General features: G+C 37.0%; 1 protein-coding gene across 1 annotated transcript; it reads left to right on the top strand.

Annotated features, from left to right (window-relative positions):
- Nucleotides 1–17,621: 17,621 nt before the first annotated feature.
- Nucleotides 17,622–18,996, top strand: LOC145772285 (uncharacterized). Its single transcript, XM_082584154.1, has one exon. It carries the CDS (start codon nucleotides 17,782–17,784, stop codon nucleotides 18,817–18,819), a length of 1,038 nt encoding a protein of 345 aa, XP_082440280.1. The 5' UTR covers nucleotides 17,622–17,781; the 3' UTR covers nucleotides 18,820–18,996.
- The last annotated feature ends 6,048 nt before the right edge of the window (nucleotides 18,997–25,044 follow it).

The raw sequence follows: 25,044 nt of genomic DNA, 5'->3' as shown, positions 1-25,044 counted from the left end.
TTTGAACTATTAAATTAAAATTCGTCATGTCAGTTCAGTTGTTTTTATTTCTGACCATCATATGAAAAACAATACACGTCAACATAGCAAAGGTAGAAGCGACAAAACGCGAACGTTAAAACGTGCTTGAATTCGTCATGTCAGTTCAGTTGTTTTTCTTTCTGATCATGATATCAAAAACAATACACGTCAACATAGCAAAGGTGTAGAAAAAGGTAGAAGCGACAAAACGCAAACGTTAAAACATGCTTGTGACCGAAGTAAGTTCTTGAGTGGAAAGAAATTTGGCACGGTCGCAACACTTTCAGAAAAATTTAAGATATGAAGGAAAAATAAAACAAAGAAAATGTTACAAAAAAAAAATAAAATAGATCATGTTTATGTCTATAAGTTAGTACTTTTGAATAGTTAAAATGATTAGTTTGGACCAACAAATGTGTGGCCTACAGCTTGGATTGAAAGGAAATTATCGGGTACCGTAGCCTAGTTATCCCAACCAGCAAAAAATTGTTCCAAGAACACAGTTCATTTTTACATTGTAGTAACAGAATGAAAAGGCTAAACAAATGTGTGGCCTATCGTGTTAACGTCGCTAAACGTTGAAATCGTGTAGAAAAGGGAGCTTTTGTTGACTAGGATACTTTGAAACTGAGAAACATTCACAGAAGCCCTACGATTTGTTCCAAGAACCCATTTAGCATAACATTTCGTTTGTACATTGATTCAACGTCTGAATACATTATCTTAAAAATGCAACGTATCGTAGGGCTTCTGTGAATGTTTCTCAGTTTCAACGTATCCTAGTCAGCAAAAGCACCCTTTTCTACACGATTTCAACGTTTAGCGACGTTAAAACGATAGGCCACACATTTGGTTAGCCATTTCATTCTGTTACTACAATGTAAAAATGAACTGTTAGGCTAACTGGGTTCTTGAAACAAATATTTGCTGGTCGGGATAACTAGGCTACGGTAGCCTACCCGATAATTTCCTTTCAATCTAAGCTGTAGGAGTGTAGGTCACACATTTGTTGATCCAAACTAATCATACTTCCCCACGCATATTTTCGCGTGGGAGCAACTTTTTATGCGGCATTGATACATAAAACAATAGTTGAACTAGCGATCGGCAGCAGAAAAACATTTTTAAATGCAAACCGCAACAGCTTCGCAGTAAATAATCACTAGAACGAGTAGCGATGCTACAATCCCACCCCAGACAAAAAAATCTGTCATTTTTACGTTGATTTAACGTCTGCAGACGTTGAATCAATGTAAAAATGACTGATTTTGCTGCCTGTGACATAGCAAAAATCTACCATTTTGAGTCGATTCAATGTCATCAGATGTTGAATGCACCCAAAAACAACATAATTTGCTACGTTGACGCAGCGTGCGTTTAACTTAGTGCGCTTGCAAACAGCCTCACTGTCGCTTTCGAAAGTCGAAACCTCTGCAGAGAATTGTCGCGGCAGTGAATCGGTTGCTGTGAAAATGAACTTGAAGTCTCGGCCCGAGGTTACCACTAACCAACGTAACAAGGGCCGGTACAAACCGCACTGCCCACAATCGCACAAGCGGCATAATCAACTCAACAACGGACTCGCGCAAACTGCATGGCGCACACACGTCCGTTGCCATAGAAACCCGATCAAAGGCGGGGAATGTGCGCATCTTTTGTTTCATCTGCAACACGAAAACGGGCGTATTACAGCGAATTGAAACTTGAAAGCTGGTCAGCCATAAGTTGCGATATTGTAGTGAAAAGGGAGCAATGTCAAGTCGAAAACTTAATCAAACGTCTCTCTGTAACTATTTGTCAAGGGCTGTTTACGGATGTCAGCAACTTTTAAATTTATTAAAGGTGACGTGCTGTTGAATTGATGTAAACATGAATGATTTTGCTTTCAACAGGTATATTTTCAAGCATATGATCAAGTTAGTATTTTCATTCCATTTACAGTATACCTTTTAGTAAACCTTTTCGTCTCTTGTTTCATGCTAATAAATCTAGTTCGTTGCTAAACTTTATGTCGCGCTTAGCTTAAAGAGTCACAGTCCATCAACCGCTAGCCAACGCAGACGCACAGCATGTGTTTTGGTCGAGCTTTGTTTATAATAATTAACGGTAAATCGAACGTAGCGATAACTCCGAGTGTGGCAATAAAAGCAATCCTAGTGTGACGACATAATTACGTCATCCATCTGCGTGACATTTCGCTGAATTTACGTTGCTGCTGATGAAACACGCTTTCGCCCCCACGGCCAAAAAAATAGTTAGGCGCCTATGATTTTAACTATTCAAAAGTACTAACTTATAGACATAAACATTATTTTTTTTGTAACATTTTCTTTGTTTTATTTTTCCTTCATATCTTAAATTTTTCTGAAGGTGATGCAACCTTGCCAAATTTCTTTCAACTCAATAACTTACTTCGGTCACAAGCACGTTTTAACGTTCGCGTTTTGTCGCTTCTACCTTTTTCTACACCTTTGCTATGTTGACGTGAATTGTCGCTTCTACCTTTGCTATGTTGACGTGTATTGTTTTTGATATGATGGTCAAAAATAACTGAACTGACATGACGAATTTTAATTTAATAGTTCAAACATTTTATTTTTATTCCTTTCTGCACGATTTCAACGTTTAGCGACGTTAAAACGATGTAAAAACGGCAATTGCAATTACGGACAATACTTGAGATGTGCCAACCATAGGACACTGTTACTACTATTTGAGACGATAAGAAATCTTTATGGTTTGTGTGTTGAGACTTGAGATCTACAAAATTGCATCAAAATAATATTGCCTACCAGACGTAGGGTGTTGCAGGCGCCCCTCAAAAAACTAAACTTTATCAAATTCACTTCTACTTTTTTTATATGTGCCTTTTGGTAAAAAACACATTGTGTGCAATTTCAACAAGATTGGTTGGAAATTGAACTAGCAGATTTAATTTGAATTTTTCAATGCTTAATTTCACTATTTTCAAGAAAAAATGTCAACTCACCGCCCGTAAATGAAAAAAATTGGTGTTATTTTTATATGGTTGTTTTTCAATGGTGAAAATGTTTATTAATTGACACTTGTATTTGATTGTATCATATCCATACTTTAAAAATTTTGAAAAAATTACTGCCTATGTCACTGGTTTTGAGTTTTTTTGCAAATAACTTATATCTTTGAACACTCATCTTCTATAATTAAGTGTATTTTTGGATAATTATTAACTCAAAATGATTGGTCACAACACATCCATGCCAACCAACAATCCAACATGCAATGACTTCCCTGTATTTTCTACAACTTGAAGAATGTTCTGGTGGCTTTCTTCAAGCTGAGCAGATGGAAGGAAATCATGTGCCAATCTTGACACCCTGCTCTGCAGAATCATTAACAACATGGAAGTGATCAACTTTGTTTTTTGCTTCTACATATGAGTGTTCATGACCCCACTCATCCACTGATTTGCTAAGAAAAGATAAATCGATCTTCATCAGTTGAAAGAAGTTCCATGAATCGGGACCTATGAAGCTGCAAAGCATTCTATCATTTGCACATTGTGTAAGATCAGGAAAAACCGGTTTACCAAATCCAACTCCAAATCTTTTCTTGAAAATACCATCACCTTTTGGCTGCTGCTTTAATGCCTGAGCAATGGTTGTCTTTCACTGTTGGACACAACAGAATTAAAGAGAGATAGTGGAACCATTTCTTCTGTCAGGTACCAGAGGTGTTTTAATAATGCCTTCCTTGTACTTTCTGCCACCAAAGGATCTGTGTCAGTGTATTGTTTACACAGCAAATTGAACAAATCTTTTCAGCTTCTTCAGCTGATCCTGCCTCAAAACTACATAAGGCTTTTGCAATTTGAGTATCTCATTTTCCAGAAGAACAATTTTAACAGAATAGATAAGCTTGCTCATCCAGCGGGCTCGGTGCAGTGCTCCTGGTGGTTGCAATGTTATACCAATTGAAGAAGTAGTTCCCATATACAAGTCACATAAATTTATAAGTTCTAGATAATCATTTCTTAAGAACTTGGTTGAATCAGGATATTGCTTCATCTGATTAAAGAGTAGAGATCATTCTTCTTGACTGTCTTTCAATATTCTTCTCGACTGTCTACCTTGGTTCTCTCTTGACAGCAGACGCACGATGTAAGAGAGAGATACGAAGAAGAATTGGCCTAGCTAAAGACGCTTTTAATAGACTACGACCTATTCTATTGGATCGCAAGCTTTCTATTCTTCTGAAGGTGCGACTTCTCAAAGTGTTAGTGTGGTCTGTTCTCCAGTATGGTTGTGAAACATGGACCTTCAACACAGAAACTAGGCGTAACATTGAAGCAGCTGAAATGTGGTTTTACAGGAGAATGCTCAGGATTTCATATACTGATCACATCACAAATGCAGAAGTTTTAAACCAGGTACATCAAGACAAGGAACTATTGAACAACATAACTCAAAGGCAACTCAAATTTCTCGGTCACATTATCAGAAAAGAAGATTTCGAAAATTTCTGTCTAAGCGGCCGCCTTCTCGGGAAACGTGTTCGTGGCAGACAACGAACAACATTTATATCCAATTTCAATACATCAATGAGCCAACCAAGAACACTTTGGGACACTGCGCGACAAAGGGAACACTGGAAAAATTTACGAACTGAGCATCTAGTTCATCAAAGGCCGCATCGGCTATGATACTGTTGATGATGATGTCTTTCAATAACGAATTACTTTCATGTGATTTCGATATGCAGAAACCATCTGGCGAGGTTGTAACAAACACTTTCAAAGTTATTGTGAAACCGCTCAAACACAGAAATGTTAGGACCTTTGCTGCATTCAATTTTGAGATCACTTCAAACATGACTCAGGATTACTTCACAAACGTGATGCCTGCATGCTACCCAAAGCAAACCCTTCTTAACGTCATTCTGCAATTGTATGCAGGCACCAGTTTTGTGGCCAGTATTGCTAATAGTCGTGTTAAAAACCATACCTGCAAGGCAAGCCCTGCAGTTCCAACTATCCAAGAGCTCTAGACTGGCATTTGCAACTAGCCTTCCTGCAGCTTCTGAAGAGCGTGTTGGCATATGTGGAACACTGAGTAGTTTTGCACCACCTACAGTCCTACACCGGACAGCAGTATAGGAAGCCGGTCAACTTCTACACCGGACAGCAGTATAGGAAGCCGGTATAGGAAGCCGGTCAACAAGATCCCAATAACTTCTTTATTGGGATCTTGCAATGAAGCCATTAACTTGCCATCCCAGTGGATGTTTCTAACTTCAGGGGGTAACCAAGATTCTTTAATGTCTTCAGTGATTTTGAAAATAGTCTTGATTCTACACCTGTGAGCAGTTGCAGGGTGCAGATTTATCCGATTGGTTTCTTCAGAAGAACTTTGAATTAATGAATGGATGATTATGCAGTTGGTGTTATCTTGTTGCTTATACTAGTAGCCACTAAGCCACTTGATTGCAAAGTATCATGGGAAACAAAAATTGTTGTTCCTGTTTTCATAGTATGCTTATATCTTCGTTTAGGTTCGGCAGATGAAACTGCAATACTACCGCACCAGTATCCATTAAATCTTCTTCACTGTTATTATCAGTTGAGCTCTCAAGAATGATGGTTTTCATGTCTTCTTTCTGCTTCTTTTCATTTTCCTTTCTTTGTTTCTGAACTGCATTTCTCGATAGCTTCCTTTTTACTTTTTGTTGAAGTAGCCTACTTGATCGCTTCCACCCATTGTCGCTTCCCTCGTCATTTGCATGCTCCTTAAAAATTTTCTATCTTCTATCGGAATACGTTCCATTGCATCTCGAGGCCAGAAGGGAAAGGTCAGGTGTAGCTTGTCTTTAAATGATTTGATCCTTGTAAATTGCTTGCCTTCATTCTTTTTGTAGTATTCCAGCTGAATTTTGAGAACCCCATTCATTTCATCGTAAAATTTCACTATTTCTGAGCCATTTTTACTGAGTGTAGTGTGGGAATGTTAGCTTTTTTTATAGAATATCAGAACATCACTTGTTGTCTGATTAGCTGCTTGTGTTAACATTTCTCTTTTAAATTGCTTTATTGAAGTTTCTTCCTCCATCTCTACTAGGAAAGACAGAAAGCTAAGAACTTGCCGATATGTAGGAAGTTTGCTCCCATTGATTTTTTTGTCATCTTTAGTAGGAGATCTAGTCAGAAGGAAACGCATTTTTTCTAATTTTTTAGATCCACTGGTTATAATAGTAGATTATAACACACAGTGTCTACACTACAGTACTAGATTAAATAATGTAAACTTACACAAAAATTAAAACATAAGCATTTGTTGACACCACTGCAGTGTGCTACCTAGTTAGGCCTAAAACATAGAAAACGAGCCAAAGTCACAGACCTTAAATGCAATGTTTCAAACTTAATGAAATACCATAATATAAATAAGGATTCATTCAAAAATGGAGTTAGCATATCATGCATTGTAAAATGTTTCATGACTTGTGACATAAGAAAGGTGCTCTTAAGATTGTTACAGTAGTGTATTACCAAAATTAGACTTACCAGAAAATTAACGCACTTAGCTAATGCCCACAATGGTGGGAATATGACAATTTTGTACTCGTAAAATATTCATTTGCAATCTGCTCACTCAGTTTTTCTGCAATCTCAATAAAACTCCACAAAGTGTCCTAATATGCCAAAAGGAATACCAAAAAAAGTAGAGCTGTTTTTGACCACATGAGGGCGCCTGCAACACCCTAACGTATAGTCTGATTTGAAATAAGTTGTACGAGTTATGAGTCTGTTTGTCTGTTGAAAGAGACGCTATTGCAATTTTACCCTAATTGCTGCATATTGTGACATTTAATGTCAAAATAGGTAATAAAAACAAAAAAAAAACGAATAAAAAAACGATAAAAAACAAAAAAAAACGTTTTTTTACATCTCTAATTGTGATGTCACTTGCATTCGGCTTATCGTCAGACATCAGCTGCTGGGTCAATCAATAATGTTAATTGTTAAGTTGTTAACAATTCAAGCATAGACAGTGTGCATAGGCGTCAATTTTTCTTAGAAGAGAGGAATTCTAGGTGGGCGAGAGTTTTCAAACAGATTTTATTGAATGTGTATATTCGCAATTTGGTTAGTCTTTTTCACAAAGACTGCATTTAGCGTCGCTGCAGCAATTATGCTTTAATGGGTTTGATGTTTGCTTTCTTGCGATCTTATGAGCGCTGCTAAACTAAATAAACTTCTTTTATGTTTTCCTTTGCGACCTGAAAAGCGCGTGACTCATGACCTGTTATTTTTAAACTGGCGCTTTCGGATTTGCTGCAAAATGTTCGGACAGGTGACTGTGCTGACGGAACCTTCTCGAGCCGGAAGCTGATCCGGCAGCATGTTAACGTCAAATGGAGCAGGTAGATTTCCATGGCTCATGCTGTCTTCAAATCTACAACTACCGGTGCATTGCCAGAGACATTGACTTCACCACTGTCCATCCTTGAAGCACTGCTTTTTTCATCAATGTCATCTCTACGTTCATTTGTGCTGGACGTGGCTTCTTCAGCGTTATCATCTCGACGCCTTTTGGAAGCTGGTTTTAAGAATGCGCGAACAGATGTTTGACTTTGCTTCATGTTTAACTTTTCAGTAATGAAATGACAACTTCACGCAATGCCCCAATTTATATCCAGCAACAAGTTTGTGATAAAAGATTTGTAAAAAGAGATTGTCTCAGTACCGTACGTCTTTAGTTTGTATCGGTTATTTTATTGTCATGTTCATTATGATGTCATATTCATATTCCCTTACGCTGACCCGGTGTAGCAGTCCAAGAGTTACTGCATGCCAAAAGTTACAAGAGTTGCCAAATATTTCATTTAAATTTTATTTTGTTTTGAAAAATAATTAAATTTTTAACCTCTCAAAAGGTCAGATTAATAATTATAAGTATTTTGTAATGTTAACTGAAAAGCTTGCATTAGTTTGAGAGCAATGAATTCATTACTCTTAGTTAAAACAATTTTCGCTTTTCTATCGATTGCGAAAACGCCGGGCACCGCTGGTAACTTTTGGACTGACAGTAACTTCCAGACTGCAATGCCGCAGAAGCAGTCCAAAAGTTACTGCTATTGTAAGTGGGTGTGCTTTTTCGAAATTCTTTTGGAAAAACTTGTAAATGGACTGAAACTTCACTTTTGGTCAGTAGATTAAACCCTCTGCAAGTATGCGAAAGATGAATCCTAAGGATAAATATTCTCACCACGAAACCATATTCTAGACTTTAAGTTTCGTGCCACGTGTTTTCGATGGGAGTCCAACGGAAATTCATTGGAATCTCAAAGTGTTCAACACTTTCGTAAAAGCTAAAGCCTTCCCGCGTGTGAGACTGTGATAGCCTACTTACTGAAGGTTCATGGCGTTTTGACTACCGGTTGATTGATTGATTGAATCTTTATCCTCGGACTGGGAAAGCTTCTTGCAGAGCTTAATCCTGGCAGTTTCGCATACTTGTAGAGGCTTTGAATCACTGACGCAGGCCCGGTCACCGAGATTGACAGAGTGAAGTTTCCGATTGTTGAAGTCTTGTTGCCGGAGAACTATTCCATCCATTAGATGCCGCTGAATGGAGAGCAGCCCTTAACGTGCGTTGCTCAAACGCACACCCCGAGAGTCGAACCAGCGCCGCTTGATCTTGAAGCTTCTTCGTTCCAGAAGTGACGCGCTAACCAATTGAGCTATCGGGGCGGAATTGGCCTACGTGTAGCCTAAGTTACTTTTTATTTCTTCAAAACGGTAGTTATGAAAAACCAGACCAAAAATAGGCTCAGTGCTTCATTCACTAGAAAACTTTGGTTTTAACTTTCATGAAATCATCATCATCATCATTTTCAGCCTGTGAGAGCCCACTGCAGAGCGTAAGCCTTCCCCTTTTCATGCCAATTTACATGATTATGTGCTAGTTGGTACCAATTGGTTGTATTGCATTGTTTGTCAATGTCGTCCCTCCATCTCACTTTTGGTTTTCCTTTTTTTCTTTTGGTTTCTCGTGGTGTCCATGTTGTTAATTTTTTAGTCCATCTATTGTCCTGATATCTTGCTATATGACCTGCCCAGGACCATTTTAGTTTCTTGATTGTGCTTAATATATCTCGTAATTTCGTTTGATTTCTGATCCATTCGGCAGTCTTTTTATCTCTCCATGTTAAACCCATCATGATTCGTTCATGTGCTCTCTGCATAGTTCTTAGTTTAAATGTTAATTTAAACTAAGAACATTTTCATATTTTTCATTTTCTAAGAACATTTCTAACAACATATTTCATGAAATAGGCCTACATAAAATATAGTCAAAGACTATGTTCGTCAACTACAACTCAAGACCAGCCTTCAAATGCAAACTTTGCACGATATATTAAGGCCTGTAGCTTATTAAATGCCACCGATTCACGTATAGCCACGATTTAAACTTTGAAATGTTTGGAGCGATGATCAATTAAATTATTTGTTTCAACAGAGCCATATAGCCTGCAATAAGTCAATAAAACACTCATAATACTACATTGTGAATCGTAGGTTGCATTATAGCCATGGCGATCTATACTACTGGCCATCCTAACGTGGCAACAGCCAAATAATGTGGGGGCCTATACGAAATTTCAATTTACCGACTGAGATAAGTGTTACAACATGAAATCAGCAATTTTCATTGCTCAAGTAATGTTTTTTAGCCTAAAAATTGTAAATATAGTGCCAAAACGTAAGTAAGAAGTAATATTATTAAATAAGTGGCAAGAAAGCAGGACAATAGCTGCATGTTAAGAATACCATGAAAATCAAGATATGAACAGAATCAAGGTACACGAAATCAAGAGTGACCCAACTTTCAAAACACTCAGTATGTTAAAAAATTCGTTTTCTAATCCAGAAGTATTTGTTTTTAGTAATAATTCATGCAAAAACGCCTTTTTTACGCCTAATACCTGTTAGTTGCCAAAACTTGATAGGCCCCCACATTGTTCGGCTGCTGCCACGTTGGGAAGGCCAGTAGTATAGATCGCCATGATTGTAGCACAATCAGGATGACAGCAAGACTATAGGCTAAGTGATCATCTAGTCAATCACCTCCCCATGCAAATATATTTGCCAACGCACGTATGGCACGGACACAACTTCAAATGGTATAATTTAAAATGATAGCCTACGTAAACTGTTGGGTTACAAATTCAAATTTCATTCCAATACAGCAACAATTTCTGGTACAAAACTCATCTTTTAACTTTCATCTTATTTTCGCTTCATTCTTAATTACGTTTCTGCTGTAAATCATGTTGTTAAGATGCAATGGTGGATAAACCTTCAAGTTCAACATGTTTCCAATGTTGAAATCATTTATACAAATCTGCTGCAAGCGTCAAATCTGAAAACCCTGTTTTAGTAACTTCTGGGCTGACAGTAACTTTCAAACCGCGTATACTCGGTCCAGAAGTTACGGTAGCTTTCAGCCCGCATTAATTTCTGGACCGTTACATCGAAACTGAAGTTTGAGTGTGACGTGACGTAACGAAAGTGAGACTATTCAGAGAAAAGATCAAATGTGGCTTTCTCTCATCTGGAATTGCCAGCGTGTGGCAGTTGCCATAGCAACAACAATGCAGTGAGCACCGCCTTTTTTTCAACACAGCGTTGTTGCGGAATTGCTTTGTTTAACAAAAACGGATAATTGTAACAAACACTTCATAAGTGTCATGAAAACAGGGTGGGCAAAACATATTCTGCCCACCTTCGTTTCACGACAGGGTGGGCGCCGCCCACCTGGCCCACCCTATTTCGACGCCTATGACATTGTGTATTGTGATTTATCGGGTGCTTTGACTGCTTTCCAATCCTTTGTGATTATAAGTGGCAAAATACTTTATTGACAAGGCCGCTTGCGTAAAATTTTTTTCGGAACTTCATGGCGGACAAATGCGGCCGGTGGAAGAGTGACACCCAGTGGACAAAATGTTGGTTTTTGTAGGTTAATCGCGGCGATGGCTGCCTTCAGTTCCGAGGCCTGGGTAGCCTACCAAATTGATTGTTTTTTGTTTGTTTGTTCATCAACTAATTCCATAAGTTGTACCAAACTGAAAGAATAATGTAACAAACACCACAATAAATATTGAAAATGTAGTAGAATAGCCTACTTTTACAATTCTGCTTTTGTAGCCTACACTTCAGCAAAAAAAGCGTATTCCCAGCGAATATCAAGTCATTTTGGCCATCATTCATAATCACTCACTGGGAACAACACGCGCATTGACGCTCGAGCTGAAATGCAACAGCCCACCGCATATGAAGTCTATTCGTCAGCGTTATTCATAATCACTAACCAGGGACGACATGGGCATTGATGCTCGACCGGAAATTCAACAGCCTGCCACAATATGAAGCTTTTTCTGGTAAGTGATTGCGTGTCCCGATGTATGAGGGGACGACATTGGCAGGGGACGACATCGGCAGGGGACATCGTCGCCACCCCAGTACTGGTACTTTGTGTAGAAATTAAGGATGGGCAATTCAGAATAATTCACTATTCCAGAATTATTCAGGAATACTAAATCGAATCCAGAATACCTAATCCTATTAACTTCCAGGCTCCAGCAATGCGAAAAGTAAAAAAAAAATTCATGCAATGTTTATTTACAATTTTAAACACAAAAGCATGACAATCAAAGTAGATGTTTGTTGCAGTGCAACACATTAAGGCATTCCAAATGACTGCCAGTCAAACGGGAGCACAGCTTAGTTGCCGTCAAGCCCGCACTGGAAAAAAGCATCGCTCGGAAGATGCTAATGTGGCAGGTATGCTGAGATATTTCAGAGCCAACTCCTTTAGCAGGGGCATCTGCTCAATGTTGTTACGCCACTAGTCAAACTATCGCAGAGTGGCATACGCATGTGAATTGAAAAAAGCATTGCATGATTGTGCAATGTGCATGTGTAGTGTATACAACGATACATTTATACAAAGCATGAAGAAAATTGCTGGCTTAGTTTCTTTGATTGCTCATGCGAGCGAGTGACGTAGGGATGCATGCATGCGCCGTGCGTGCACAGCGGCAGCGCATGCAAAGGGTTTTTGGAAGTGCGGATGATGTCAGTGCAAAGAAAAAATTTGAGTAATCCACACTTTTTTTTCAGTTCACTTTCTCAAGCTTGCAATTGCAAGGTTGCAAGACTTATGCATTGCATATCTTTAAAACCGAATCTTATTACCCGGTGTTATTGCCATTTTGGATTTGGACAGTTTAGGATCCGAATCCTTCTGCCCCCCCCATAAATTTAGCTTAGGCCGCCCCCCCGTAAATTTAGCTTGGGGTGGCTGCCCCCCGCAAATTATTTAAAAAAATCCTAAATCAAATGTTTCTAAGTGCAGATTTGCGTTAGTTTGACCTTCATTGCGGATCGATCTCAATTAAAATATCTACTTGTTGCAATAACAGCGCTGCTCTTAAGATAACAAAAGAAACAGAAGTACGGTAGCTGATAAACGTCAGCATGGTGCCGTTGAAGCATAATAACAATGATTGAAAAACGTTTTTCTTGATTTCTTTTGCTTTGTTTTTTCTTGGGAGTGTCAATAACGAGGTGCAGTTTGCTGTTTGCTCAATTTAGTATCTACGCGTAGAAAGAGCTAAAGTTCAGAGTGACCAGCATATAATTCAAAGTAGCCTATAAGCCTTGAAATTCGTTTTTTTTGACGGCGGACAAACGTGTCCGGTCTGAGCAGCTATCTCGGCGGACAAATTAAGTCTCACGGCGGACACACCAGTTTTAGTCGTCGATCGTCATGCTTAATCACTTTATCTTGATAATAATTCTTCGCCATTTCAGAACTATAACTACGGTTTTAGAAGGTTTTTAAAAAATTCAATAAAGTCACTCTGTCTGAAAGACTTTCATCAGACCAACGACTTGCGCTTGAAGAATCAAAGCGCCGTGTAGCTGGTCAATACGTCACATAAGGGAAGGTTCAAATATTACGTAACGCTTTTTTTCCGAATTTTTGACCCCCCCCTCCCCCATGTAACGCCAACGTAACGCTTTTTTCAATCCCCCCTCCCCCATGTAACGCTTTTTTACTACGAATTCAGCACAAAAAACTACCATTCCGTACTCGAAAGCGTTACGTAACGTTTTGCTTGAACCCCCTCCCCCCCAATGTGACGCTAACGTAACGCTTTGCATAAACCCCCCCTCCCCCTCGAAGGCGTTACGTAATATTTGAACGTTCCCTAACTGATTAACTTCCACCGAACGAGGACATGTGGCTTATTGCATCACAATGCTCTAGGCAGGAGTCGGAAAATTTCTACACTAACGCTACTATTTTCTGCTGTGCAAAGTTTCACAGGCTTTTTTCTTTAAGTTTATTTTTGCGTGTCATGTGATCGAAAGTGAATTTTCTTTGGGTTTTTCTTTCTTACTGTAATACCAAAACTTAACAAATTTTGTTGCATCTTGCTGTAATAGCCTACTCGTATAATCTAATTTAGTAACCAACCTTGCCGTATCATTATTACTCGGAGATCAAAGCCAGACATTGTGACGTAAAACTTGAACTAAATTGCGCGTGATTAGTGTAGAAGTACCTGTACTCCTATCGATTCTTAGCGAAGAATTCACCTTAGTTACGCTGATTCAATGTCATCAATCGTTGAATCAGTGTAAAAATCGAAAGTTTTCCTCCTTGAATGAAGCTAAGGGATACAGTATTCACCTTTTCTAGATGCGCGCTAGAATGTGCGGGGGATTGTATTCTCGCAACAATTGTTCGTGCTATGCAATGACGATTTGTATCGCTAGTTCCTGTGTTATTTCTCGGCGGACAAATATGACCGATCTAGATGGTACTTCCTGCAGACATCACATGCTGTGACGGCGGACATGTCCGATGTCCGCAGTGAATTTCAAAGCCTGAGCCTACATTATAAAGCTTAGCGATATACAATGGCAGATAGACGCAAGCAAACATCAATGCTGACAAACAAACATCAGCATTTTGAATGTAAGCAATCAGTCGGCTAGAAAGTTTGCCCCCCCCGGCAATTTTCAAAACCCGGCGCCTATGCATGTAATATAGCTAAAAGTGAACCATTTTACCAAACATAAACTTTATATAACCTTGAAGCAAAAGATGTATGGTTAATTGAAAATGGTCAAAAAAAATGAAGGCGGAAAAGTTTAGGGGGCACCTAAAACTTTAAAGCATCATATTTCCAAAACTATAATAGATATTGAGCTAAAATTTGTACTGCATGGCTATATCATGCCAAATAACATATTGACCTAATTTGAGCAAAATCGAAGTGGGTCAAACTGGGAACTTTATGATTGTCAGGACGTTTGGCATGGAATGACTCATATACTGGTTCCATAAAAAATGCATGTTTTTGAATTATTTATGTCAAAAACTAATGCATTTAGAGAAAAAGTTCCTTTTATGACACATAGAAACATAAGTAGGCTATTCTGCATATTTTGACACCAAACCTGACTTTCTACTATGAGTGGTGAGCAAGTTAGAGAATTTTTTACTAAATTTGACCTTTTGTGGCCTTTATTGGGGGGTAGGTGGCTGGGTTTTGGGGCCTACCAAAAAAAAAGTGGAAATGTTATTTTTTAAAGGTTTGCCAGGTTTTCAGAACCCCCCACGTTGAAATTGCAAAAAAAATATTTTTCAAACCACCCTAACCCCGAGAGTCGAATCAGCGGCGCTTGATCTTGAAGCTACTTTGTTCCAAAGGTCACACGCTAACCAAGTGAGCTATCGGGGCAATCTTAATTCGATAACCCTAACCCGAAAGTGAAGTTTGGTTTTTCAAAATTATCATTTGTAATGGAGGAGCTACAATCTTAATTCGATAACCCTAACCCGAAAGTGAGGTTTGGTTCATCAAACTAACCCTAACCCGAAAGTGAAGTTCGGTTTTCAACTACTGTACCATATTATTTCAACACTGAGCGTGATCAACTGTCTCGGCAACGGCAACTCCGATCGGTGACTTCGGTGCTTCTGTATTTTTCTCTCAATTTTTTCAAGGGAAAAATTTTAAAATGTTTGCGGCAACTCTGATCAGCGACTTCGGCTCTTATGTATTTTTTTCTCAATCTTTTCTTGGGACGAAATAGGATGCACCCTTAGGCATCATGCATGACCATATCAGTCGCCAATTCTCATTAAACTACCTTGTTTAAGTAGGCTGTTATGCATTCAACCCAGTGTCTTTTTTTTAAGACAAACACTGCATCATGCTTTACTCTAGTTTTTAATTTTTGTATATATGTAATATGTATATCCAAAGAATGATACAGTTATATACATGTTTTGGAGACGGCCTCTTTCATTGCCTAATTATCCTCTGAAAATGGCCCTGTGAAATCTTTCAGTTATTTTAGTTATACTTTATACAGGGATTCATACTATACGGATGACCAACTTGGCTGGATATCTGACAAGCGGAGTGTAAAAGTGTTGCCAAATAAATTTTAAATTTTTACAAAAACTGTTTTTTTGGCATTTTTAAAAAGTAGTGGTTGCCCAAAGCTTGTCCGTTTGAAACTAACTTGAAGTTTAAAGTTGCAAAAGAATGAGTTAAAGTAGTAAGTTTGTAGTTGTGTTACTTTACAACAAGAATGTGCTGAATTTATGTACAGAACTTAAATAAAACTTGCAGGTTTAAAAAAAAAATATTACTAACCATTTAAGAGCAAAAATAATTTGAAAAAATTAAAATACACCTCAGAAATAAAAAGCTTCATGTTTTAAGTGTTGAAGCCGGTAATTATTTTTCAAGTAATATGTTTTATGCACAAGAGAGGTTAAATTTGCCAAAAATATTGAAATTAGATTAGTTTTAATTGCTTTAGATTAGTTTTAAAATATTTATTTACGGGCAAGTTTTGGGCAACTACTACTTTAAAAATGCCAAAATAATATTCTTTTCTAAAAATTTAAAAAAATATCTGGCAACACTTTTACACTCCGTTTGTCAGATATCCAGCCGAGTTGACGGTCCCTATACTATGAATCCCTGACTCTATGGCCCTTTGCATAGTTATATATGTAGTCAAAGATGGAGTCCCAATATTTTGTGGAGTCAGTCTGATGTTTTTGATTCAAATTCACAACTTATACATATGGTTTGGAAAATATTTTCGGCACTTTACTAAAAAGTAGAGGTTCACTAGTGAAGTTCGAAGGGAGTAAGAAGGAGGCAAGATGGTGCTCACACGGCCCCGTAGGGAAAGCCTTCTTTTTTGTTATATATGTTCAAAGTGCGATAATTTTTGTTTAAAGTACCATAATAATTTGCATTCCCTATTTTAAACTTTTTCAGAGAGGTTCGATTTATACTTTAATCTTAGGTCATTGCCTCTTAATCGAACTATTACAGTTTTTACTTAGGCCTATCCGTTAAAGCCTACTATCATGCTTTTCATATTCACATATCTATTAATTCAACCCAAAAGTGAAAGTATATATTTCACTAACAAATAGCCACGACTACCTTAAACCTTGGTCAGACTATTAATTATAGGATTAGGACGCCACAGAGATTAGTAAGATAAAGTCTGATTGCCGCTTTTCGCGGAAAAATGCCTTGATTGGACATGTACTGGGACGATCACTGACAAAGTTGTGTTGTCTTAACACAGAACTAATAAACTTTTTCAAGTTTTTCCAGAGTTGTATAACAGTTGGTAGGATTGTATAAGTTGTAATGAATGTAATGTACGTTGCAGCTTATAGTTAGCACACGCATATTTCCAGCAATACCGCCAATTTACAATAAAGCAGTTTTTTGAACAAATTGGTTAAGCGTATCAATCGGATTAGTGTACAAAATATCTGACAAATAGATGATATGAACCGATTTCGTCTGAATATTTAAATATATAAATAAACGGTAATTTTACCACTTTTGATCGTTTCTATACCTAAACGTTGAAAATATCTCAAAAAACTAGAGCCAATTCTAAAAACACAAGTTCGTTTTCACTTTCAGCACTCCAAATACAGTATTCCAGAAAATCAATCAAACATCTATGGCAATAAAAGTTGTTTTGACCAGTGTAATAAGTGAATGCTGCTGTTTTTGTTACAATACCGTTTGTTTAGTTGCATTGTGTTATATTGTTATCGGATAGAAATTATTTGGTTATAAATATTGAGAGTGAACTATCATCACATTGAATTTGTTAGTGCACCCTTCACAAAGTTTGATTTGTTTAAGGTTGACATGGTAAATACCTTTTGAATGTTTCAACAACATTTGGTCCTTGAGCTGTAAGTCACTGCGTAGTTCTAAGTAACTGTCTTGATATCAATTTAATTTGCAAAATTTATGGAAAAACTTAAAGGAATTGTTGTGAAGCTTGAAGATGTTGAAGAAGATGAAGACCACAAGAATGTGAATGACTATCCAGTTGTTGCAGAAAACACTATATTGATCAAAAAATACCACTCATGTGAAAAGTCATATAACAGTGACGCATGCAACAAATGTTTTTCACAAAAAGCACATTTGATGACTCCCCAAACATTTTGCTCAGTTGCCAAACCATACACTTGTGATGTATGCAGTTACAGATTTTCACACAAGTCAAGGTTGCATGTCCACTATAGAATTCACTCAGGTGAAAAACGATACAAGTGTGATGTATGCGACAAACGTTTTTCCCAAAAATCAACCTTAATAACTCACCAAAGACTTCACTCAGGTGTAAAACTGCACATGTGTGATGTATGCAACAAATGTTTTTCACAAAAAGCAACTTTGACAACTCACCAAAGAATTCATTCTGGGGAAAAACCATACAAGTGTGATGTATGCAACAAGTGTTTCTCACAAAAACCGAACTTGATAACTCACCAAAGAATCCATTCAGGTGAAAAACCATACAAGTGTGATGTATGCAACAAGTGTTTTTCACAAAAACCGAACTTGATAATTCACCACGAAAGAATCCATTCAGGTGAAAAGCCTTACAAGTGTGATGTATGCAACAAGTGTTTTTCAAAAAAATCGTCTTTGAAAACCCACCGTAGAATTCATACCGCTGAAAAACCTTACACGTGTGATGTATGCAACAAGTGTTTTTTAGATAAAAGAAATCTGATAACTCACCAAACAATCCATTCAGGTGAAAAACCATACAAGTGTGATGTATGCAACAAGTGTTTTTCAAGAAAACTGAACTTCAACACTCACCAAAAAATTCATTCAGGTGAAAAGCCATACAAGTGTGATGTATGCAACAAGTGTTTTTTACACAAATACAATCTGATTACTCACCGAAGAATTCATTCAGGAGAAAAGCCTTACAAGTGTGATGTATGTAATAAATGTTTTTCACAAAAAACGCCTTTGAAAACCCACCAAAGAATTCATTCCGCTGAAAAGCCATACAAGTGTGATGTATGTCACAAGTGTTTTTCACAAAAACCGAACTTGATAACTCACGAAAGAATCCATTCAGGTGAAAAACCATACAAGTGTGATGTATGCAACAAGTGTTTTTCACAAAAACCGAACTTGATAATTCACCAAAGAATCCATTCAGGTGAAAAACCATACAAGTGTGATGTATGCAACAAGTGTTTTTCAAATAAACGTAGTTTGATAACTCACCAAAGAATTCATTCAAGTGAAAAACCATACAAGTGTGATGTATGCAACAAGTGTTTTTCAGATAAACGAAATTTGATAACTCACCAAAGAATTCATTCATGTGCAAAACCATACCGGTGTGATAACAGTGTGATGATGTGATGTATGCAACAAGTGTTTTTCAGTTAAATCGACTCTGATAGTTAATGAAAGAATCCATTCAGGTGAAAAACTATACAAGTGTGATGTATGCAACAAGTGTTTTTCAAGAAAACCGAACTTCAAAACTCACCAAAGAATTCATTTTTAAAGTGAAAAGCCTTACAAGTGTGATGTATGCAAGAACTGTTTTTTAAATAAAAGATATCTGGTAGCTCACCAAAGAGTTCAGTCAGGTGAAAAACCATACAAGTGTGATGTATGCAACAAGTGTTTTTCAGATAAAAGAAATCTGATGACTCTCCAAACAATTTACTCAGGTGAAAAATCATTTTAAATGTGAGATTAGCAACAAGCGTTTTTTATATAAAACACAACTGATAACTCATCACCAAATACTTGGTTGTTTGTTCATAAAATGAAGTTTTCTTCAAAAACTGCCTTAAATACAACCATCATTAGTCAGATGTGTGCTGCGTCAGAATAGTAGAAATCGTCTTCTGTACAAAGTTTTGAATTCCATTGCATCATGTTCAAATACAATGAAAACTTTCATAAAGAAGAAAATGTTGTACTAGCCCTTCTTGGGTGCACTGCAACCCGTCAGGCAGCTAGATATTTATCATCCCTTTGTTAAAAATCAAACTATCTAGTTACATTTATCGTAGGTGAGTTTGCCTTATATGTGATACAGTATTGCATGCTTCATTCCAGAGACAAACCATACAAGTTAGTTGAATGCAACAAGTGTTTGTCGTGAATGTAGTATTTTTCTCTGAATTTTTGATGAACTTCGTTTCGACTTTTTGATTTGTATTGGAATAAGTGGTTTTCATATGAAACACAATCGATAACTTATCTCCAAATACTTAGTTTGTTGTTTACAGATATGTTTACACTGATCAAGTTTGATGTGTCACAAATGAATTCAGGTAAAAGTTTTAGGTACCCCCTAAACTTTTCCGCAAACGTTTTTTTTTGACCATTTTTAATTTACCATATCTTTTGCTCCGAAGGTTATATAAAGTTTATTTTTGGTAAAATGGTTCACTTTAATTGCATTGTCAAAATGCAATTAATTTGCAACATAGTGGAGTAATCAAGCCTCAAAGTAGCTCTTTTCTTCACCAAAAACAAATTTTGTGCCATATTTGAAAGTCTGTAACTTTTTTTTGAAAAGTAGGATGTTTATTATATTTAACATGTATAATATGCTCTTTCCCTACCGGGCAACAACTTCACCAAGTTTGATAAGTAACATCATATTGATTAGAAAGTTACAATGCATCAAAATATGCACCCCAAGCAAAAAAGCCAAAATAACGCGATCTTGTGGTATAAAATACCCCCGTAAAAAAGGAGTCTGCTACTATTCGGTGAGTCCGATTCGGAGAGTTCCCTATTCGGAGACAGCTTTTTTCGGAGAGTTCCTTATTCGGAGATTTTAAATTTCAAGTAACGCGAAAACTTGATGCGCCACATCAAAATGTAATACAGATTCAGAGTCGCTGTCAAATCCTTCAGGAATCATTGACTTGAATCTTTGAAATTTGCTCTCAATCAATGTAATTTATAAAAGAATCTCTTCAGGCGAAAAGCCATGCACGATTGCACGTGTGATGTATGCAACAAACAGTTTTCATGGAACGAAGTGTGATAATGCAGTTGTGAATTGTAATAGCGACACATTTTTTCTTTCAATACATACTTATAACTGGACATGACTGTTTTTGCCAATAATAAAACACTGTTCATAATCACAGTTCCCGAAGTGCTTTTTGTCATAACACTTTCATTTGTTTGCAATGTATGCGTAATACAATTATGAATGGATGTTGTGGTCTTTGTTACAATGCCAGTTGTTTAGTTGCACAGTGTTTTGTTGTCATCGAATAGATATTGTTTGCTTTGTAATAAATATTGTGAGTGAAGTATTATCACATTGTATTTGTTAGTGCGCTCTGTAAAACTTATTGAATCTTTAAAATTTGCTCTCAGTCAATATAATTTATCAAAGAATCTTTTCAGGCAAAAAGCCATGCACGTGTGATGCAGGCCTATGCAACAAACACTTTTCATTGAACGAAATGTGATAATGCAGTTGCGAATTGTAATAGCGACACATTTTTTCTTTCAATGGCTGTTTTTGCCAATGTCCACTGTCCAGTGAAGACAAAATTGGATGGATATTGTTTGCTTTGTAATGAATATTGTGAGTGAACTATCATCACATTGTATTTGTTAGTGCACTCTGTAAAAAGTTTGATTTGTTGTTTCAGGTTGACATAGTAAATACCTTTTGAATATTTCAACCACATTTTATTGTTGAACTTTAGGCTGTTGCGTAGTCCTTTGAAGTAATTTTCTTAAAATCATTGTAATTTTCACAACTTATGGAAAAGCTTAAGGGAGTTGTTGTGAAGCTTGAAGATGTTGATGAATATGAAGACCACAGGAATATGAATGACTGTTCAGTTGTTGCAGGGTCATTTCATTATAATTCATCCAGGCCATGGAACCATAAAATTTATAATTGTCCCATTTTTTCACAGTTTAAAATGCTTGAAATTCTGAGTTATTTGGCACAAATTTTGTCAAAATTGGTCGAGCGGTTTTTGTTTTATTGCTATTTTAATGTTTAACCACCAGGTGGCGATTTTTTTAGTGAGCCGCATAAAAATGCTCATATCTTGGGACTTAGTTGCCCAATCTTCATAAAATTGGTATCTATCCCCCCATTTTCAGGGATGGGCTTTCCAAAAATGAAGGTTAAAATGAGCTAGGAGTTATACTTTTTGTGATATAAACATTTGTAGTGCTTCGATAGCATGGCCGATTTCGCCATGCGGCCACACATTTTTTTCAAAATTTTTTTGATCATTATTATTAGCATATTTGTTATATTCCAAAAATATCTTTTAAATCACTTACAATTCACAACCTCATAATAAAAATTGTGCACAAAAATGCAGAATTTTTAAAATAGTCAAAAACATTAGATTTTATTTTTTTATGAATTTTGGGATAAGATTTTAGATTTCATTACCACTACTTGTATTACAACTATTTTATGAGCAGAACTGTAGTTAAGCTTTCTTCTCAATGCTAATATTGATGTAGATAACTGACTCCTATTCCAATAATTCTACTTTAATCACTAACAATTTATCAGCCCATACTGGGTGGTCCTCCCCTCCCCCCTTACTACACCACTGTATGTCAAGCAAAGCATAGTAGTATAATACACTATTACACAAAGTGAAGGAGTCAAGACATAAAGATGAAGGAGTTTAATACATCGAAAGGATGTAATGAGCTTGTCTCATGTGGAAAATAATTATATCATTTTCCAAACATGTCTCGCTGCTACTGGTACGACAGTGTGCACAGTACAATTGTGTTACTTTAATTTGTCAGAAGTTACATTAAAGAACAGCGACAGTCTTAATAGTAAAGTGAGTTATATGCAACAATCTAAAAAATACATAACAATCTGAGAAAGAAAGGACATTACAAAATAAAGTCACACTATTCTGACGATATAACTACAAGTCTATACACTTCTGCTATCATTTCTGAATTGGAATACAGTATATAGGCTTTGTCTGCACTGATCATTGTAAAATTACATACATACATCATTGTAAGATTATTAGTGCCAAGAAGTGTACGAAACATTAAAGATAGTTTTAAGTGACTTTCTGCAATAAAATACAATTAAAAAGGATTCAATAAACCTATAGTTTTGCATGCATAACTAGTGCATCCCATTTTGCATTGAACATTATGTGACACTGGACAAAATATGCTCACTGCAGAGCCATTACAACATGTGAGGGGCAACAATCGGAATGAATAAAAACGCAATTGAACAATGAACAAGGGCCGCCATGCATGTAAATAAACCGACAACCACGGTTTCTACCATGATTGTAGCTAAACATCTGAAAGGCAGCATGAATTACTATACAATTGAACACGGGTTGTCATGCATGCGAATAAACTGCAAACCACAGTTTCTAGCATGTATTGTACAGTAACTAAGCTCTGTGAGAGGAAGCAAAAATATAAATACAATACAACATAAATGAACAAAGGTTGTTGCACACTTGGACACATAGAACAACATGCCATTATTGTAACATTAGTCAAGACCTAGACAGCAATTTCAGGCAACCAAACCCAACCTAATAGAAGCCAATCAATGCTCTTCTTGAATGCAAATGAAGCGACGATTCACAGTTTCCATGTTTGGAGCCGAAAATATGTATATTCTGCCTGTTATAGTGGAAACTGTTCAAAATCATCATGATTGAAGAAATGTGCATGTAACACTTATCTTCACGGCCAGGCTAATCGAAAGATGGAGAGGGGCCACAAGGATGCATAAAATTGACCAGAACATCACTCTTTTCTTTGTCCACAATAATTCAACAAGCCCAACCCACCACTGACCGTCATAAACACATGCTACATAAGACATGACACTTACATCTTGGATGTTTATCATTGGGGCTGCCTCGAAGAAACAATGTGTGCCAGCGAATTGTGAATCATCTGATACGCGCTTAAAACTGAAAGAACCAATACAACTTGAACTAAAGTAATGGTATCCATGAGTACTAGGCACAGTGCTTCCACGCTGGAACCTTTGTTCAAAAGTGGTCATTTTTTGCCACAAATCATGGTAAATCTCCATGTGACGAGATTGATGGAGTGGTAAAAAGGAAGCTTGGTAACGAAAGTCTAGGCAGACCAACTGCTAACCAAATTTTGACTGCTGCAGCTGCCTATCAATACTGCTCTGAAGCTGTAACAAGTGTAACTTTCTTCTATATAAAAGCTGAGGAACTGGTGCCAGTGAGAAATACTCAACAAAGATTCCAGCGTGGAAGCACTGTGCCTGGTCTTGAATTTCTTCAATCCAGATGATTTTGGACAGTTTCCACTATAACAGGCAGAATATACACATTTTCGGCTCCAAACATGGAAACTGTGAATCGTCGCTTCATTTGCATTCAAGAAGAGCATTGATTGGCTTCTATTAGGTTGGGTTTGATTGCCTGAAATTGCTGTCTAGGTCTTGACTAATGTTACAATAATGGCATGTTGTTCTATGTGTCCAAGTGTACAACAACCTTTGTTCATTTATGTTGTATTTATATTTTTGCTTCCTTTCACAGAGCATAGTTACTGTACAATACATGCTAGAAACCGTGGTTTGCAGTTTATTCGCATGCATGACAACCCGTGTTCAAATTTATGCTGCTTTTCACATGTTTAGCTACATGGTAGAAACCGTGGTTGTCGGTTTATTTACATGCATGGCGGCCCTTGTTCTTGCGTTTTTATTCATTCCGATTCTTGCCCCTCACATGTTGTAATGGCTCTGCAGTGAGCATATTTTGTCGGTTTATTTACATGCATGGCGGCCCTTGTTCTTGCGTTTTTATTCATTCCGATTCTTGCCCCTCACATGTTGTAATGGCTCTGCAGTGAGCATATTTTGTCCAGTGTCACATGATGTTAAATGCAAAATGGGATGCACTAGTTATGCATGCAAAACTATAGGTTTATTGAATCCTTTTTAATTGTATTTTATTGCAGAAAGTCACTTAAAACTAGTATGTTTAATGTTTCGTACACTTCTTGGCACTAATAATCTTACAATGATGTATGTATGTAATTTTACAATGATCAGTGCAGACAAAGCCTATATACTGTATTCCAATTCAGAAATGATAGCAGAAGTGTATAGACTTGTAGTTATATCGTCAGAATAGTGTGACTTTATTTTGCAATGTTATGTACCGGTGGGGTGTTGTACAACGTACATACTTGCTCAGATTGTTGCATATAACTCACTTTACTATTAAGACTGTCGCTGTTCTTTAATGTAACTTCTGACAAATCAAAGTAACGCAATTGTACTATGCACACTGTCGTACCGGTAGCAGCGAGACATGTTTGGAAAATGATAGAATTATTTCCCACATCGGACAAGCTCATTACATCCTGTCGATGTATTCTCCTTCATCTTTATGTCTTGACTCCTTCACTTTGTGTAATAATGTATTATACTACTATGCTTTGCTTGACATACAGTGGCGTAGTAAGGGGGGGAGGGGCTGTCGGACGGACCGCCCAGTATGGGCTGATAAAAAAAATTAAAATCCAATGTTTTTGACTATTTTAAAAATTCCGCATTTTTGTGCACAATTTTTATTA

The sequence above is a fragment of the Aplidium turbinatum genome, chromosome 6, assembly GCF_918807975.1.
Source record: "Aplidium turbinatum chromosome 6, kaAplTurb1.1, whole genome shotgun sequence".
Taxonomy (NCBI): domain Eukaryota; kingdom Metazoa; phylum Chordata; class Ascidiacea; order Aplousobranchia; family Polyclinidae; genus Aplidium; species Aplidium turbinatum.
This window is presented reverse-complemented; position numbering and strand designations above follow the sequence as displayed.

Coding starts and splice junctions, on each gene's coding strand:
- LOC145772285 (XM_082584154.1), top strand. CDS start 17,782: ATGTGTGATGTATGCAACAAATGTTTTTCACAAAAAGCAACTTTGACA.